Source organism: Amblyomma americanum, chromosome 9 (assembly GCF_052857255.1).
Source record: "Amblyomma americanum isolate KBUSLIRL-KWMA chromosome 9, ASM5285725v1, whole genome shotgun sequence".
Taxonomy (NCBI): Eukaryota; Metazoa; Arthropoda; class Arachnida; order Ixodida; family Ixodidae; genus Amblyomma; species Amblyomma americanum.
The window spans coordinates 3,337,272-3,355,725 of record NC_135505.1 but is presented as its reverse complement, the minus strand read 5'-3'; the positions used below and the strand labels follow the sequence as shown (position 1 = coordinate 3,355,725).

Here is an 18,454-nt window from a genome sequence, read left to right as displayed (position 1 = left end):
CTAGTCATTCTAAAATTGTAAAACAAGCTGTAGCAACTTCTTGCCTGAAACTAGCTATAAAAAATCATACCCCCACTCGATTATTCACATCATTGGTCAGCAGGATTCCCGATTGAGGGCTAGCGGCTATCGGAGCAGTTACTTGGCGGCATTGCAGAATGCTTACTAAGGGAAGTTATTGAGTCCGATAAGACTGAGAAACCGAGCTATGAGGGACGCCCCGTTGTGATGCCGTATATTCATAACATCTCCTACAGAATAAGGAAGACAGCTTACAAGTACGGAGTTCAGGTGGTTTCTTCAGCTCTCAATAAGCTCATTGGAATGTGCAAAAAGGTCAACGAGATTGAAGACCACAAAAAGAAACCAGGGTACAACGTCAAACACGACACCATCTATGTAGAGTGTGAACAAAACGTCTTTTACAGCATTCCGCTTAGCTGTCAACGAACATACCTAGGACAAACGTGTAGATGCCTGAACAAGAGGCTCAGAGGGCACGAAATATTATGCGAACAAGAAGCAAAATCTGGGAATTTGGAACCACATGGCGCGCAATGCAAATGCACCCCGATGCTAAAAAACACCAAGGTAATAGGTCGAGCCAGAAAAAGGCGGGAACGCGAAATTTTTGAAGCTTTCGCTATGCATGTTGCTCCAGATAAGCAATGCGTCCGCTCCCTTTCAGTGATCTTAGGGAGAACTGAATTAAACTACCTCAAGAATAGTAATCTTCGGCTGTTGTAAAGGCACGTGTTGATCGTTTATATATATATATATATATATATATATTAGCAGACAAGTTAAAGGAAATGAGGGGCCCGTTTGACAAATTTATGAAGGGGGCCAACAGTCACCGAAACCAAGGTGCATAGGGGAACGGTAATTTTTTTTTTATTTTTTTTTTAATGTGTTATGCTTATGAGCGGGATAATAATACTTGGATTAATAAATTGCTTAAAGAAAATTACTAATAAAGCAGCAGAAAAAACAACCATGCCGCCGGTGGGATCCGAACCCACGACCTCCGAATATCGCGTCCGGTGCTCTTACCAACTGAGCTACGGCGACGGCTGTCCAATCTGCTGCTCTCGTGGGTATTTATGTTTTTACTGGGTGTAAGCGAGCCTTGAGAGTGTTCACCAGCGCCACCCTCGACCATAGCGGCGGACGTAGCACGTCCTGTAATACCGCGAGGGTGACGTAGAACGTCATCTAACGGGGAGGGCGGAAACTGTGCGAGAGCCCTCTTATGCTACCTATGGCATCAAGACTGCCAGAACCGAGACCCTCGTTAAGCTATTAGCAGACAAGTTAAAGGAAATAAGGGGCCCGTTTGACAAATTTATGAAGGGGGCCAACAGTCACCGAAACCAAGGTGCATAGGGGAACGTTAATTTTTTTTTTATTTTTTTTAATGTGTTATGCTTATGAACGGGATAATATTACTTGGATTAATAAATTGCTTAAAGAAAATTACTAATAAAGCAGCAGAAAAAACAACCATGCCGCCGGTGGGATCCGAACCCACGACCTCCGAATATCGCGTCCGGTGCTCTTACCAACTGAGCTACGGCGACGGCTGTCCAATCTGCTGCTCTCGTGGGTATTTATGTTTTTACTGGGTGTAAGCGAGCCTTGAGAGTGTTCACCAGCGCCACCCTCGACCATAGCGGCGGACGTAGCACGTCCTGTAATACCGCGAGGGTGACGTAGAACGTCATCTAACGGTGAGGGCGGAAACTGTGCGAGAGCCCTCTTATGCTACCTATGGCATCAAGACTGCCAGAACCGAGACCCTCGTTAAGCTATTAGCAGACAAGTTAAAGGAAATGAGGGGCCCGTTTGACAAATTTATGAAGGGGGCCAACAGTCACCGAAACCAAGGTGCATAGGGGAACGTTAATTTTTTTTTTTTTAATGTGTTATGCTTATGAGCGGGATAATAATACTTGGATTAATAAATTGCTTAAAGAAAACACTCTCAAGGCTCGCTTACACCCAGTAAAAACATAAATACCCACGAGAGCAGCAGATTGGACAGCCGTCGCCGTAGCTCAGTTGGTAAGAGCACCGGACGCGATATTCGGAGGTCGTGGGTTCGGATCCCACCGGCGGCATGGTTGTTTTTTCTGCTGCTTTATTAGTAATTTTCTTTAAGCAATTTATTAATCCAAGTAATATTATCCCGCTCATAAGCATAACACATTAAAAAAAAAATTAACGTTCCCCTATGCACCTTGGTTTCGGTGACTGTTGGCCCCCTTCATAAATTTGTCAAACGGGCCCCTCATTTCCTTTAACTTGTCTGCTAATAGCTTAACGAGGGTCTCGGTTCTGGCAGTCTTGATGCCATAGGTAGCATAAGAGGGCTCTCGCACAGTTTCCGCCCTCACCGTTAGATGACGTTCTACGTCACCCTCGCGGTATTACAGGACGTGCTACGTCCGCCGCTATGGTCGAGGGTGGCGCTGGTGAACACTCTCAAGGCTCGCTTACACCCAGTAAAAACATAAATACCCACGAGAGCAGCAGATTGGACAGCCGTCGCCGTAGCTCAGTTGGTAAGAGCACCGGACGCGATATTCGGAGGTCGTGGGTTCGGATCCCACCGGCGGCATGGTTGTTTTTTCTGCTGCTTTATTAGTAATTTTCTTTAAGCAATTTATTAATCCAAGTATTATTATCCCGCTCATAAGCATAACACATTAAAAAAAAAAATTAACGTTTCCCTATGCACCTTGGTTTCGGTGACTGTTGGCCCCCTTCATAAATTTGTCAAACGGGCCCCTCATTTCCTTTAACTTGTCTGCTAATAGCTTAACGAGGGTCTCGGTTCTGGCAGTCTTGATGCCATAGGTAGCATAAGAGGGCTCTCGCACAGTTTCCGCCCTCACCGTTAGATGACGTTCTACGTCACCCTCGCGGTATTACAGGACGTGCTACGTCCGCCGCTATGGTCGAGGGTGGCGCTGGTGAACACTCTCAAGGCTCGCTTACACCCAGTAAAAACATAAATACCCATGAGAGCAGCAGATTGGACAGCCGTCGCCGTAGCTCAGTTGGTAAGAGCACCGGACGCGATATTCGGAGGTCGTGGGTTCGGATCCCACCGGCGGCATGGTTGTTTTTTCTGCTGCTTTATTAGTAATTTTCTTTAAGCAATTTATTAATCGAAGTATTATTATCCCGCTCATAAGCATAACAGATTAAAAAAAAAAATTAACGTTCCCCTATGCACCTTGGTTTCGGTGACTGTTGGCCCCCTTCATAAATATATATATATATATATATATATATATATATATATATATATATATATATATATATATATATATATATATATATATATATATATATATATATATATATATATATATATATATATATATATATATATATTGTTACGTGCTTTGCACGCACGGGGGTTTATTCAAAGAGGGGACCGGTCGAAGCAGGATGGAAGCAGGAAGCCTAGCAGCGTCCTTCAGCTCTCTCTTTTTCTTCCTCCTTCTCCGCGGGTCAGTCCTTCATCTTCTGCTTCTTCCGTCGAAGTTCTGTGGAAGCACGTTACATTTCCCTCCTCGCAGACGATGCCCGTCGGGCGAGTTAAACAGACCGTCTGGGATGGAATCGCTTGAGGCGGGCTACATGCACCACCTGAGATTGGCGTGACCGTCGACCACTAGCAGTTAGTCGTGCTATAACGTAATTAACGTCACTTATGCACTCCAACACAACAAATGGTCCAGTGTAGTGGGATAGCAGTTTCTGACACAGACCACGCTTGCGTAGAGGGGTCCACAACCACACAATGTCACCAGGAACATAAGAAACTTCTTGGTGTTGGACGTCGTAGCGGTTCTTGGAACGCTCTTGCGAAGATAAAATTCGAACGCGGGCAAGCTGGCGAGCTTCTTCAGCTCTGCAGAGTGTGGTCGCAAGAGAAGGTTCATCGTGGATGAAAAATGGTAGCATGGTGTCAAGGCCGCAGCGAGGCGAGCGAGCATAGAGCAGGTAAAAGGGGCTGTAGCCAGTTGTCTCATGTTGCGCGGTGTTGTACGCATGAGTGATGAACGGGAGTACGCCATCCCAGTCCTTATGATCTGCAGCGACGTACATGGCAAGCATGGTGGTGAGCGTACGATTAGTGCGTTCTACCACACCGTTCGTTTGGGGATGATATGGCGTGGAGTGGCGAAAACTGCAGCTGCTGAGGCGGAGAAGTTCTTCAACAACGTCCGCTGTAAATTGACGTCCACGGTCGCTAATGAGAACTGCAGGAGGGCCGTGCCGAAGAATGACGAATCGAAGTAAGAAGTTAGATACTTCAGACGCAGTAGCAACTGGTATCGCGGCTGTCTCACAATAACGGGTTAAGTGGTCTACGCACACAAGAATCCATCGATTTCCTTTAGAGGATCGTGGGAAAGGTCCAAGGAGGTCAATGCCAACTTGCTCAAACGGGGCTGTTGGAGGTGTGATTGGCCGCAATTTGCCCGCTGGACTTGAAGTCGGCAGCTTAAAGCGCTGGCATTGCACACAGCTGGCTACATAGTGCTGGATGGTTGAACGCATGTTAGGCCAGTAAAATCGTTGTTGTGTGCGGTGGAGTGTGCGTGTCACTCCCAAGTGCCCAGACGTGGCGTCGTCGTGCATCATTTCAAGAACTGTGATGCGTAGGCTTTCGGGTACGACAAGAAGCATGCGTGCTCCTCCAGAAGCGAAATTCTTCTTATAAAGCAAACCGTCGCGAATGCAAAAAGTATTCTTTACAGAATCTTGAGCGGCATCAAACAAAGAGGTTAATGTTTGGTCCTTGCGTTGCTCAGTTCGAAAAACTTGAAGATCGGGGAAGGCTTGTGAAAGTGACGACAAGTATTCATCAAAGTTGTCTGCGTCGTCCTCAGTCGTTAGAAGCGGCAAACGGGAAAGACAATCGGCATCTGAGTGTTTACGGCCGCTTTTATGCACAACAGTGAAATTAAATTCTTGTAGGCGCAAAGCCCATCGAGCAAGCCGGCCACAGGGGTCACGAAGACTCACTAGCCAGCAAAGCGAGTGGTGGTCGGTCACGACGGTGAAAGCATTCCCGTACAGATAGGAGCGGAAGCGCTGTACAGCGAAAACAACGGCGAGACATTCTTGCTCAGTAACCGTGTAATTTCTTTCGCTCTTACTCAACGAACGGCTGGCATATGCTACCACGTGCTGATCGTGACCATGGCGTTGTATAAGTACAGCGCCGATACCGATACCACTTGCATCAGTGTGCACTTCAATTGGTGCAGATGGGCAGAAGTGGCGTAGGATGGGGCCCGAGGTCAAAAGAAATTTCAGATGCCGGAAAGCTGCGTCACATTCGCTGGTCCAATTGAACGGTGCATCTTTATGCAGCAAACACGTGAGTGGGTAAGCGATGTCCGCAAACCTAGCTATAAAGCGTCGAAAGTACGAGCAGAGCCCTAAAAAACTCTGCAGCTCTTTCACTGATTGAGGCACCGTAAAACTTTTGACAGCTTCAATTTTCTTTGGATCTGGTCGAACACCTTCTTTATCAACTAAATGACCAAGAACAATTGTTTCACGGTTCCCAAAATGACATTTCTTGGAATTGAGGATAAGGCCAGCTCGTTCCATGCAATCAAGCACAATATCCAGACGGTGGTTGTGCTCACTAAACGTTTTGCCAAAAATTACAACGTCGTCCAGATAACATAAACAAATTTGCCACTTGAGGCCACGCAGGATTGTTTCCATGAACCGCTCGAATGTTGCAGGTGCATTACATAATCCGAAAGGCATAACGTTGAACTCGTAAAGTCCGTCTGGTGTAATGAATGCCGTTTTTTCCCTATCTGCAGCGTGCACGGGGATTTGCCAGTAGCCGGATCTCAAATCAATAGAAGAAAAGTATGAAGCGGAGTGCAGACAATCAATTGCGTCATCTATACGTGGAAGCGGGTAGACGTCCTTCTTCGTGGCCGTATTTAAGCGACGGTAGTCAACACAGAACCTCCATGTGCCATCTTTTTTCTTAACAAGGATAACTGGAGCCGCCCAAGGACTGGAGGATTCTCGAATTATGCCTCGCTTTAGCATCTCTTGAACTTGGTCATCTATTAACTTACGTTCAGTGGCTGAGACTCGATAGGGCTTCTGGCGTATAGGAGGTGCGGAGCCGGTGTTGATCGTGTGATGAATACGACTGGTAGGCGGTGGTGTTGAATCGTCTTTGGCAAAGTCGAACACGAACACGTGTTTCAGAAGGAGTTCCACTAGAGTGCGACGCTCGGTTGGGGAAAGAGCCTGATTAATCATAGCCTTAACTTGGGTCTCCATATCTCTTTTCACGTGCTGCTCACTGACAGAGTTGGTTAACGCCGCGACGAAACCTGACACACCTTCCTCGAAACGGGCGAGTTTGAGGCCCCGGGGCAACACAGCTGGCTCTTCAGAGTGGTTCACTGTCCACAGCTCGGTACGGCCTCTCACCACGGGAACGACGCAACGAGGCACGACGATACTCTTCTTAGAGCAGGCGAGTGTCGTAGGCTCTACCACAGCTTCAAAAGATTCGCACTGATTGTGAATAGAGGAAACCCGCACGAATGCTGCAGAGAAAGCTGGTACAATAGTATCTTCTTCCACCGCAAATGCTCCAAAATCCGGTGTCGAGTTATCCACAAGAGCTGAAAGTAACGAAGAATTCAAAGCAACTTCTCCCGTACGACAGTCTAAAGTTGCACCACACTCTTGCAGAAAATCAATCCCAAGAATCACATCATGCGTTGACCGTGGTAGCACTGCGAATTCTGTTCTAAACGTTAGACCACCAATAACAACATCCGAAGCACACACACCAAGTGGAACCAAAGGTTCACCACCGACACCACGGAATAACGCTGCACGGTCACCACTAAACATCACTTTCCTACCTAAACGATTCTTAAACCTCAAACTCATAACGGATACGGTAGCACCAGTGTCCACAAGAGCCATTGTTTTCACACCATCAATAAACACTTCCAGTTTGTTCTTCAACATAAACACGGGCAGAGGTAGATTGGACGTCATCGACTCGCCGGCGGCCTCACCTCCATCGGCCGCGCCTCCTAGTTTCCCGGAGGCGGAGGGGATGCACGACGTCGAGGAGAAGGTGACCGCCGTTGGCGCTGAGGTGGCGGCGTCACACTGCGGTCAGATGCGAGTGATGAACTCCGCAAATTGCTCGGACGGTACGGGTCCCAAGCGGACGTTGGGGGTCTCTGCTACGCGGTGTGCAGTTGCCCGTAAGTATTCGCCGGGGGTTGGCAGTCTTGAGAAGTTGGGAAACGACGGCGGCAATATCTAGCGATATGCCCTGCAATGCCACACCGGTAGCACAAAGGTTGAGAGCGCCAGCGACCGCCATAAGAGTCCTGGCGAACAAAGTCGCGACGTTGGCTGAAGCCAGGATCTCGCTGCTGACGAACCACGTCTTCTGGGTAGGTGGGCCTCCTTTCTGTCGGCTGGTGGCGATAACGTTGGGCAATGTTCCGATCGTCCATGGGCAAAGTGCCGTTGGGTGGAGCCCACGGAGTCGACAGGGCGGCAACATCTTCCTCCGGTGCAGAACTGTGCCGCAGATATTGTGTGTGGCAGAAGGTATCCCGGGATCTGGACAATTCCTCGCGCACAATCTCTCGAATCATATCAGCCATAGAATTTGGAGGACTGGCTTCAACACTGGCTATAGAGGTGACATTGGCCAATCTTCCGAATTTAGGGGTGATTCGACGCAGCTTAAGAGCTTCAAATGTTCTGCAATGTTCTATAACGTCAGCGGTGGTGCTCAGGCTCTCTTTCCTAATCAGGAAATTGTAAACATCTTCCGCAATTCCTTTTAGAAGGTGGCCGACATTGTCTTCTTCAAGCATTCTGGAGTTAACTAGCTTGCATAACTTTAAGATGGCTTCGATGTATGCCGTGCAAGTTTCTCCGGGTACTTTCGCGCGGTGAAGCAATGTCTGTTCCGCACGCTTCTTCTTTGCCGATTCATCCCCAAAATTTTTCTTTATCTCGGTCGTAAAGGTAGCCCATGAACTCAGTGTATCCTCATGATTGTCGAACCAGTCAAGGGCAGTGGCGGCAAGGAAAAACACAACGTTAGCCAGTTTAGTAGCAGCGTTCCATCGATTGTATTTGCTCACCCGCTCGTAGTGTTTCAGCCACTCGTCAACGTCCTCTTCAGGTTTTCCAAAAAATGTGCGGGGCTCTCGATAATGTGGCCAGTTGTTCGCTGTGGATAGCCCGGGTTGCTCAGCATTGTCGTCTCCAGGCATGTCCGATGGCAGTGGTGGGAAGCCTGCGAGTCTACGGCTCCTTCGGTAGATGGAATGCTCCGTGGTCGATACCCGGCACCTCTCACCAACCTGTTACGTGCTTTGCACGCACGGGGGTTTATTCAAAGAGGGGACCGGTCGAAGCAGGATGGAAGCAGGAAGCCTAGCAGCGTCCTTCAGCTCTCTCTTTTTCTTCCTCCTTCTCCGCGGGTCAGTCCTTCATCTTCTGCTTCTTCCGTCGAGGTTCTGTGGAAGCACGTTACAATATATATATATATATATATATATATATATATATATATATATATATATATATATATATATATATATATATATATATATATATATATATTCCATCATATCGCTCTTGGCGCGCTGCGCTCTTCCCTCTCCTTTGTATGATTTGACGTTAACATGTGTATATAGCCATGCTTCTTCAGAGAAAAAAAACAGTTGTTAAAAAGCGCTTTGTCCTGTATGTTCGTCCCTTTCTGTATTTTGGTAGCGCTCACCAATGCCTTCAAGGATGCATTTCCAACTAGCCCCAGTTGTAGCTCTTTTGTTATGTTGTACCTTCAAGGGTTAGAGACCGAACTAGAGAGGGGCGGACTGGGCTTCAAAATTTATTTTTTCAAGCAAGGCGAATTTATTAAACAGTCAGTACCGGGACTAATCTACGCAGGTGATGTAGTGCTAATGGCTTACCATAAGGAACGTTCGCAGAAGTTAGACATCTGCGGTAGAAAGGAAGATAGAATAGGTCTTAGGTTTAGTAAAGAAAAATCTTCAGTCATGATATTTAATGATGAGGGTGGCGAGCATAGAATACAGGAGTTCACGCTACAAGTAGTGGATGAGATGAGTACAAGTATATTGGGGTGGTGGATAAATAAGGGTGCTGAGTATTTGAAAGAGCATGAAAATTATATCATGAATAAAGCTAGTAGGAATGCAGCTCTCACGAAAGACAGGGCACTGTGGAACTACAATAGGCGCCACGTGGTAAGAGGGATCTCGAAAGGGGTCATGGTTCCTAGTCTGACTTTCGGCAATGCGGTCCTGTGCATGAGAGCAGATCAAGCTAGGTTAGAAATCAAACAACGTGGCATAGGGAGGCTCGCTTTGGGAGCACATTGGAATACACCTAATCAGGGCGTACAGGGTGCTATGGGATGGGCGTCGTTCGAGTGCAGAGAAGCTAGCAGTATAAGATAGCATTTGAGGAGTGATTAAGAAAATTGGGGAAAAGAAGTGGGCTAGGAAAGTTTTCAGGTACTTGGACATGAGTAATGTGGACACAAAATAAAAAAAGCGAACTCGAAAACTGACAGCCAAATATCTGGAGAGCAGCTGGGCGGAAAATCAGCAGTTATCGGTTAAATAAAACGATAAAAATCCAGACAGTTTTTTGGAGAACAAGGATGCTGACGAAATGTGCACCGGGAACATAAACGATCTTCAAGCAGGAAATTTCGAAATAAAATATCAGTGATAATTGTGGGGTAAGCTCTTTGTTGCTTGAGGCCAGGACGGGAGTTTTGCGCACTAAGACATATCGAGTCACGTGACATGAAATAGACATGTTGTGCGGTGCGTGCAGAGAGGAGGAGGACGCAGCTGATCACTTGATACTTTTCTGTGAAGGGCTTCTCCCTACACTGGAAAACAGCGGGGCTGGTTTATTGAAAGCATTGGGCTTAAAGCACAGCGAAGGAATAACAGATTTTAAGGGGGATGAAGTAACCAAAAGAAGGTTATCTGACTGGTGGCTGTCATCAAGACAGGAGTAAAATTTAAGCGACATGGCTAGGTGGCTTCGGCCACCGCCCGATTGAAAGGATACAGCATGCATGCATGCATGCATGCATCCATCCATCCATCCATCCATCCATCCATCCATCCATCCATCCATCCATCCATCCATCCATCCATCCATCCATCCATCCATCCATCCATCCATCCATCCATCCATCCATCCATCCATCCATCCATCCATCCATCCACCCATCCATCCATCCATCCATCCACCCACCCGTCCGTCCGTCCGTCCGTCCGTCCGTCCGTCCGTCCGTCCATCCATCCATCCATCCATCCATCCATCCATCCATCCATCCATACATCCATAACTTATTTAAGAGAGGCATTGTAATTCTCTGCCTGGATTTCGCGCTGCGGAGATCGTGAGTTCATGAGATGCAAGTTTCGATCATCAATTGTGTAGGCTGTTTTCAGCTGGCTACTCTGGGTCGGTCGCGGCGTCGGTGGCGGAAAGGTTGCTGAAGAAAATGAAGCCCGGAACGCTCGTGACGCCCCTGAACAGTCACAGAGACCGGAAGTGGTTCCCTACATCCACAATGTCACCTACAACTTAAAAAATGTGGCAAATCGGTTTGACGTGCCGGTGGTTTTTATCAGCCTCCAGGAAACTCGCTCAACTTTGCGGTCGCTTCATATGCGAAGACAAAAAATGGAGGCTGTCGAAAGAACCACAAAAAACTGCATAATGAATGCTGGTTATAAGATTCCCCTGTCTTGTGGCAAAGTGTACATCGGCCAGTAGGGGTGTTGCATTAACGAAGGACTCAGGGGGCATGAATGAGACCTGGCTAATAGGGAGCGCACGAATCATGATGATCACTACATTGCTTGCTGAGCTTGTGAACCGCGTTTCCGTTGCGTGTCAGTCCTAGGCAGAAGTAAGCAAAAAACCGCTCGTGAAACCTTGGAGGCATTTTTTATAAGGAATTCTGGATCAGATTGCGTGAGTGACACCTCAGTTGCCTTGTACAACGCTGAAGTGAATTTCCTATCACGTCTAGTGCGATTACTTTTTCCTTTGGCAGTTTCCAAATTTCTTGTTAGGCTGCGCCTGCGCAGGCCTGTGGTTTTATATGCCGTCGTATTTACCTCAATAAATCAATTGCAAGTTAGCGCTCGGGTTTGTCTCTCTTTTTGTGTCCCTGTCCTAGTTGCACTAAGAATATGAATAATTTGTCACAAATCCCACTAGCCCAACATCTCCCTCATTCAAAGTACTGCGGGTGGTTTGCCCTCAAGTTCTTTTTCACCAACATTCCGTTGCGCAGGCAGAGGGTCGCCGCAGTACGCTTGAATTTGTGTCCTCTCTCTTTGTATATAACACATCATTTCGCATGATTCCGTGTCCGCTCTTTGTTTATTGCCAAACTCGCTCGTAGTGATCGCTCGCAAGAAAGCTTCATCGTCTGAGCCCTCAGGTGGTGGATCTACCGGTTCGCGGGAAAGGCAGTCAGAGTAGGAGCGCTAGCGCCTGTCCTGTCGGTTTCCTCCTTCTTTGTGTCGTGTTGTTGCGCTTTTATTCTTGTTAGCTATGAACCAACATGCCCCGGAGAGTGTTTTACTGAAGCGCTAGCGTCCTGACTTTACGTGATGGTGATATCAAATTCTTGCAGTCTGAAGCTCCACCTTGCGAGGTGGCCTGAAAGGTCCTTTAAGTTTGCTAGCCAGCACAACGCATGACGTTCGCTCACCACCTTGAAGCTTGTACCGTAGAGGTAGGGACCAAACTTCGATGTCGACCAGGGAATGGCCAGACATTCGATTTCTGTTGCTGAACAGTTTCCATCTGCCTTAGAAAACGAGCGGCTAGCATTAGATATGAACTTTTCAGGACCGTTTTGGAGTTGAACAAGGACAGCTCCCAAGCCTACCCTGCTTGTATCTGTGTCAATTTTCGTATCAGCATCGTCGTCGAAATGTGCGAGAATGGGCGATGGTAGAAGGCGTCTCTGAAGTTCACGAAATCCTATTTCCTGTGCTTCTTCCCACTTGAAAGGTGCGTCTTTTGTCGGGTGCGTCAGCGGTGCCGCGATGTGGGAGAAGTCGTGCACAAAACGGCTGTAGTAATTGCATAGTCCAGGAAACCTATGTACAGATTTCTTGTCCGCAAGCTCGGGGAAGTTAGCTATGGCAGCTCTCTTCTGTAAGTCTGGCCGAACGCCTTCGCTAATGATGACGTACCCAACAAATTTCTGTTCCCCGTAAGCGAAGCGAGATTTTTCGGCCTTCAAAGTGAGTGCAGACAATTTTATGGCGGTGAGGACTACTCCCAATCATCGAAAGAGTTCGTCGAAGTTCGAAGCAAAGACTACTACATCATCAAGAGACACGAGGCAGCTCTGTCACTTTAGGTCTGCGAAAACATTATCCATGACTCTTTGCAATGTTGCTCGTGCAGAACAGAGACCGAAAGGCATAACCTTGAATTCGTAGAGGCTATCTGGCCTTATAATGGCCGTTTGCTCTCGTTCGCGTTCGCCCACCTCAATCTGCCAATAGCCAGTTTTTAAGTCGATGGAAGAGAAATACTTGGCGTCGCTCAGGCGGTCGACAGAGTCATCTATTCGCAGCAAGGAGTAAACATACTGCTTGGTGACACCATTCTGCCAGCGGTAGTCGACGCAAAATCGCAGCGTGCCGTCCTTTTCCCTCACGAGAACGACGGGCGCTCCCCAGGGACTGCGGGATGGCTGGAGACGTCATCTTCGAGCATTTCTTCAACTTGTCGACGTATTGATTCGCGTTCAATGGACGATACACGATACGGTGACTGTCTCACAGGTTTAGTTCCTTCATTTGTGAGAATCCTATGCTTCGCAATGGGTGTTTGTCTAATACCTCAAGACGACGCAAAGTTGTCCCTGTAAGTTCGAGCAGGGCTCGGAGCCTCTGTTACTTCTCTTGTGGCAACACGGCGTATATGTCAGATTCCGTTGCAGTCGCTGAATGTACAGGCTGCTTCGATGGAAACTTGCGATGCTGAAAACGTTATTAACTTCTGCGATCTCATCGAATGAAGCCACGGCTATGCCCTTCTTGAGGTGTTGGTGCTCAGCACCTAATTTAGTCAGCAGTGCTTCTGTCTAGTTAGCTAGCAGCGATGGCGCTGAGGTACAGCGTCCGCCTCGTGTGCAAGAAGACCGGGGCTCGGATCCTGGTGCCGCTCGATTCTTCACCTGGTTTGGAAAAAAAGCCGCGTGCCGATGGAATTGCATAAGCAGGCCTGGGGTGCGGCCTGACCTCCGTGACCAGAATAAAAAAAACAACCTGGGTGACCAGAACCGACAACGCACTCCCTCACCAGGACAGGATTTCGCCACCTTGGCGTAGTATTTGGCCACAACCTTCTATGAAGTAACTTCTGCCCTTCCTGCCTTCAGTCGAAGGATCCCACTAGCGACTGCGATCACTCTCCGAGCGAGAAGTGGTAGACCTTCAACGACGCCGGTGGCATCAGCGAGCAAGATCGCACCTACGGATACTATATTGATGCATTGTGGTGGAATCGTGATGTGATCATCAAAAATCCGTAGCGGCATAGTCTGTTCAAGACTTCCTATGTGGTTGATGGCATACTTTGTCGAAAACGCAATCGACTTCGTTCGAAGGTTAATTACTGCTCCGTTTTCCGTCAGGAAGTTCATTCCAATGATGACGTAACGTGAACAGAGATCCAAAATCACAAAATTGGAAAGGTATGTGTGCCATTGAATCGAGATTCTCGCTGTGCACCTCCCACTCGGTGCAATCAAATGTCCTCCGACAATTGACCTCTGGAGAACTCTTCACGCCGTGGACACTTTCTTCATCCGAGGACGTAATTGCACGCTGAAAACTCAGTAATAACGGAGTACTTACTCATTGGCATCCCCCTAAGCGCAGCCATACGCTAAAAAAGAAATCTATACAGCTTTCTCAGAAAAAATTGATATTAAACAAAAATTCGACCTGGTGTGGGGCTCAAGCCCGGGACCACCGCTTCACCTGAGCAATCGCTCTACCAAGTGAGCTAACCGGGATGGCAAGCAAATGGTAAAGCGAGACCGTATTGCAGCGCTTGGGTGCATGCAAATGAGTAATTACTCCATTATTACAAGTCTACTGCACCTTGGGGTATTCCCCTAAACATTTGAGGACTGAGTAATTAGCAACTGTGTCGATGAGCACAGTTACATTGTGCCCTCGTGGTCGGCAGTGCTGTTCGCATTTTTCATTCATAGTGGTGTTGGGTTTGGGCCACTCTGTGGCTGTAACAGTATGTTGCCTTTTCGTGGGGCTCTCTAGTCGACTATGATCTGAACTGTTCAGTTCTCCTTCGGTAGCGTCGTTGTGAGGTACGCAGTTATCGCTGAGTCAGGGGCTTGTCGTTACGGCGGAGGGTTTTTATCGCTGCACTTCGCAGCAACCCCCCCCCTCCCCAGGGACTAGGCGAACGGTTGCACTCGAGGTCAGACTATGGACCACGTCCAGACGAGTGGAATTGGCGTGTTGACTGCGACCTGAAAAGGGAGAGGCATCGGCCAAGTAGTCCTTGATATCTTGTGGTCGTTGACCAGGCACTGAGTGTGGTTCATTAATGTTGAATCCCCTAAGGCCAAGTTCTTGGTACCTGCCGGACCGGTATAAATGCCCTGCTTCACCGCATTGTTAGCAAAGGGGACGATAGTCAGGGGTACGCCACACGTCGCTAGGCCGAAGATGGATCACAGCGTGTTGGCGGGCGTACTTCTCGGTACACATTGCTCGGGGGGCTTCGGACAGGCGCGGCGTAGCTTATTGTCTGCGGCGGCTGCGGTAGTGCCAGCGTCCCAAACGCTGGCTTCACGTCATCCCTGATGACGTCAGTTAACGGGGCTAGCTGCAGTGGGGTGCGAACGGAAGGAGTTTGCTTAGTTCTCCCTGAACCACGGCTCGTATTGCCTCACGCAGCGCAACGGCGTCAGCAGAGCTTGCTGTGAAAACTTGTAACCGTCTTTCCCACTAGTGAGCTCGCTCATTTAATGTCTTCTCAATGCTGGCTGCGTCAGCTGCAAACTCGTTTACAGATTTGGAAGAACTGCGCATAAGTACTGCGAGGAGTTGTTCTTTGATTCCCTTCCTTAAGATGTGCAGCTTCTTCCCTTCTGGCATCGTCTAGTCAGGTCGTCGAAACAGCCCCGTCATTACTTCTACTAACACTGCCACAGTCTCAGTCTGGTGCTGCGCGCGTGTCTGCAGTAACAGCTCTGCCTTTTTCTTGCGAAGAACATTGCAAACGTCTTTCGAAGCTCAGCTTTAAAGATTTCCCAAGTCGTGAGGGAAGGTTTACGGTTTTCGAACGACGTTCTTGCCGAGTCCTGCAGCGAGAAGTATACGTGGTGTAGTTTTTCTTGTTGGTCCCACTTCTTCATGGTTCTGGCCCTTTCGACTTACTCTAACCAATCTTCCGGGTCTTCGTGCGGGGCTCTGTAGAAAGACGGTGGCTGCCGGGGGTATTGCAAAAGGAGCGACGTCAGATTCCCAGCAGTCTGCATGACCGCCGCTGTCTGAGTTAGCGCCGGTGACGTATCTAGTGGCAGTTCCATTTTGGACGTCTGTGTCTTCACGAACCTGGTGAGCGGAAGTTGCCCCAACTCGGGTGGGCGCCCTTGCTAACGGCGGCTTACTCCTCGTGTGGTTTCAGTCTCGACGTCCGTTGATAGCGGGAGGCTTGCGCTTCTCTTCTTGTGTGCGGTGCGCTGCATGGGCGTTGCGCACTCAACACCAGATGTCAGGCGTGGAAGTGAGGCACAGGCATCTCGCTAAGAAAACTCTTTATCGAATGAACTTGTGCTCAAGCTGAAGGAACTCGGTGACAGCAGAGTCGGCGAGGGCCGTCAGCGGTAGACGAACGGCGTAGAGAGGCGGCCGTAGAGGCCGACCACATTTCGTGTCTGCCATATGGCTCTTGCGCGAGTCATCGGCGAGCAGGCGTGTGACGCTGACAACGCTCGATAGCAAGAGCGCAGTCGTCGCGCGAACGGAAGATACGTGCACATTATGTTGCTAGCGGAAAAAGGTATACCGCAGAGTTCGCGGCGATATGGAAGAACTTAAGGCGAAAATAGGCCTTGGTTAAGTTGTCGGTTTCGGACTCCGACTTCGCTTCGCGCAACAGCTTCGCCTCAATTTCGGGACAATGTCGGACTGAAATTGCACGGGATGTAAGCTCACAACAAAACTTTAAACATGCGCATTATTCCGACAGTGTGAAGAATTGGTATCTTAGACATGTTTTTTTTTCGGAACCATTAAATTACTGCAAATACAAGATATACTTCGACTCAACAAAAGCGTTACTTCAATGAACAACAATATATTGCTGTCCTTCAAATCGTTAGTTTTCCTCGAAAAATTGTGACAAGCTTCTTATAATATGCTCTTTTTTTTCTTCAGGTATATATTGAGATCTTGTACAAACTCAACGAAACTCGTCGCATCAGAGTCAAATGTGGGGGAAGCATAATATCACCGAGCTTTATTCTTACCGCTGCACATTGCCTCAAATCCAAGTGAGTTCTAAAGAGATTACTTTATTGGTGAAGTGTCTGATTTTTTTGCGCACTATTGAAGGGGTTGCATTTTTATTTTGAAGAGAAAAGCCACAGAGAAACCTACCTTGGCTTACTTCTCACGTTTTCTAGCAAGAGAAGCATGAAGGGGGCTAAACTTTCGAACGTCGTGACAAACTGCAGCACTGAAAATTATCGCAGCTGATGGCGGAGAAATTTACTATATAAAACTAGCTGCGGGGTTGCCAAAAAATTAAAATAAACGATTGGATACTTGGAGATTGAGAAAACAATAAAATGCTAACAACTTAACCAGCCTTGGTGATGGCTACTTCAACAAAATGTTCCTTGAGAGGATATTCGGAAAAGTCTCCGATTATAGCACTAGACTAGCGCGGCCATTTATTGTAATATTCACGGTTTTTGAGTGAACAATATCGGAAACACATAAAAATTCGCATTTTGAAGTACGTAAGCTTTTTCAGTACCAAACGGTCAGCCATGGCGGACGTCAGTCAGTCTTGTGTTCATACTTATGTAACAATTAAATCAACAAAAATAACTGAATTTTTTGACTAAAATAGCCTGGCGATTACTGCCAGTGGCGCGTATGAGGCCATGGGGAGAAAATTTCATGCCACTTTTTTAACAAACAATTCATTCTCGAAGGCTGCGCAGCGCGAACGAATTTAGTGTTTTTTAGTGCACAATCAGCGCAGGAAGCTCTGCGTGAACGCAACGTCCGCTGCCGATGTGCTGGAGTGCTTTCACGCCGAATTAAAACTGCTTGCTTTATTCCACCGTGCCATGCACTTTCGTTGGCTTCATGGCTGTCAAAAATATTGACCACGCGGTTACCACTGACGTTCCTTCTCCCCGCTATAAGCAGCGAAACAAAAGAATGAGCATGGCGCGCTACCTCAGCGCAGGCAGGCAGTTCGAATCTTGAGCAGTAAGTGGTTTATAGAAACGACTGAGCAGGGCTGGCAGATTTCACCGAAGGCACACCCGCATACACTGAGCGCACATCAGCAAATATTCCGCTCGCATAACGCTCCCTCCGCGTCTGAAGCGTTCACCTCGGGTGATTTGCAAAGAAAAAAAACAAACAAAAAAATACGCTGGCTTTTCTCGTGTTGCCCAGACATTGATAATGATTACTTCGTTTAAAATACTTATATTCCGTAGTCTTCTCCATGTCGTCAAACCTATGACTGGCGTTACCCAGAAGGTTTTCTTATGGGAACTGTTAGCTGGAAATTTTTGGTATTTTTACACCTCATTACGATTGCGGGCGACTGACGGGCGCCGCGCCTGTCTCTTTGTTGCTGCAAACATTTCTTTCAGTTTCAAAATCCTTATTTTTAGAAACTTTCAAAAGTGTCCTTTGAAGCACCCGGTTGGAAGAATGTTTCGTCTAAGACTTTCAAGTATCTTTAAAATAGGCTTTATAAGCTAGCTTTACTGAGCTGCTGAGCTGCTTTACTGAGCTGGAAGAGCACTTTCTTCCGACACAGAACTGACAGTTCTTGTGTGCATCACAATGCGCTAAGGTCTGCAGTTAACTACCATTTGCTTATCTAACACTGAATAGTTTGCTCTTTAACTATTACTGATACTCTGCATTTTGTTCTCTTATTCATTTATGTATTGTTCAAATGTCTTATGTTGACACATTACATTGGGGTACGGAACTGTTTTCTATGACCCGCCTGAATACTACCTAGGCAGCACTAACCATCGGCCCAATATTTGGATTGAGTTGGCTGTGTCAGGCCCTAT

General features: G+C 47.6%; 1 protein-coding gene across 1 annotated transcript in view; it reads left to right on the top strand.

The window, feature by feature from the left end:
* The window catches only part of LOC144104577 (serine protease 56-like), a 394,798-nt gene that overhangs the window by 34,535 nt on the left and 341,809 nt on the right, over window positions 1-18,454 (top strand). Inside the window, exon 2 of the mRNA XM_077637676.1 lies at window positions 16,557-16,672. Coding sequence (XP_077493802.1) covers window positions 16,557-16,672 — 116 coding nt within the window. The remainder of the gene's footprint in view (window positions 1-16,556; window positions 16,673-18,454) is intronic.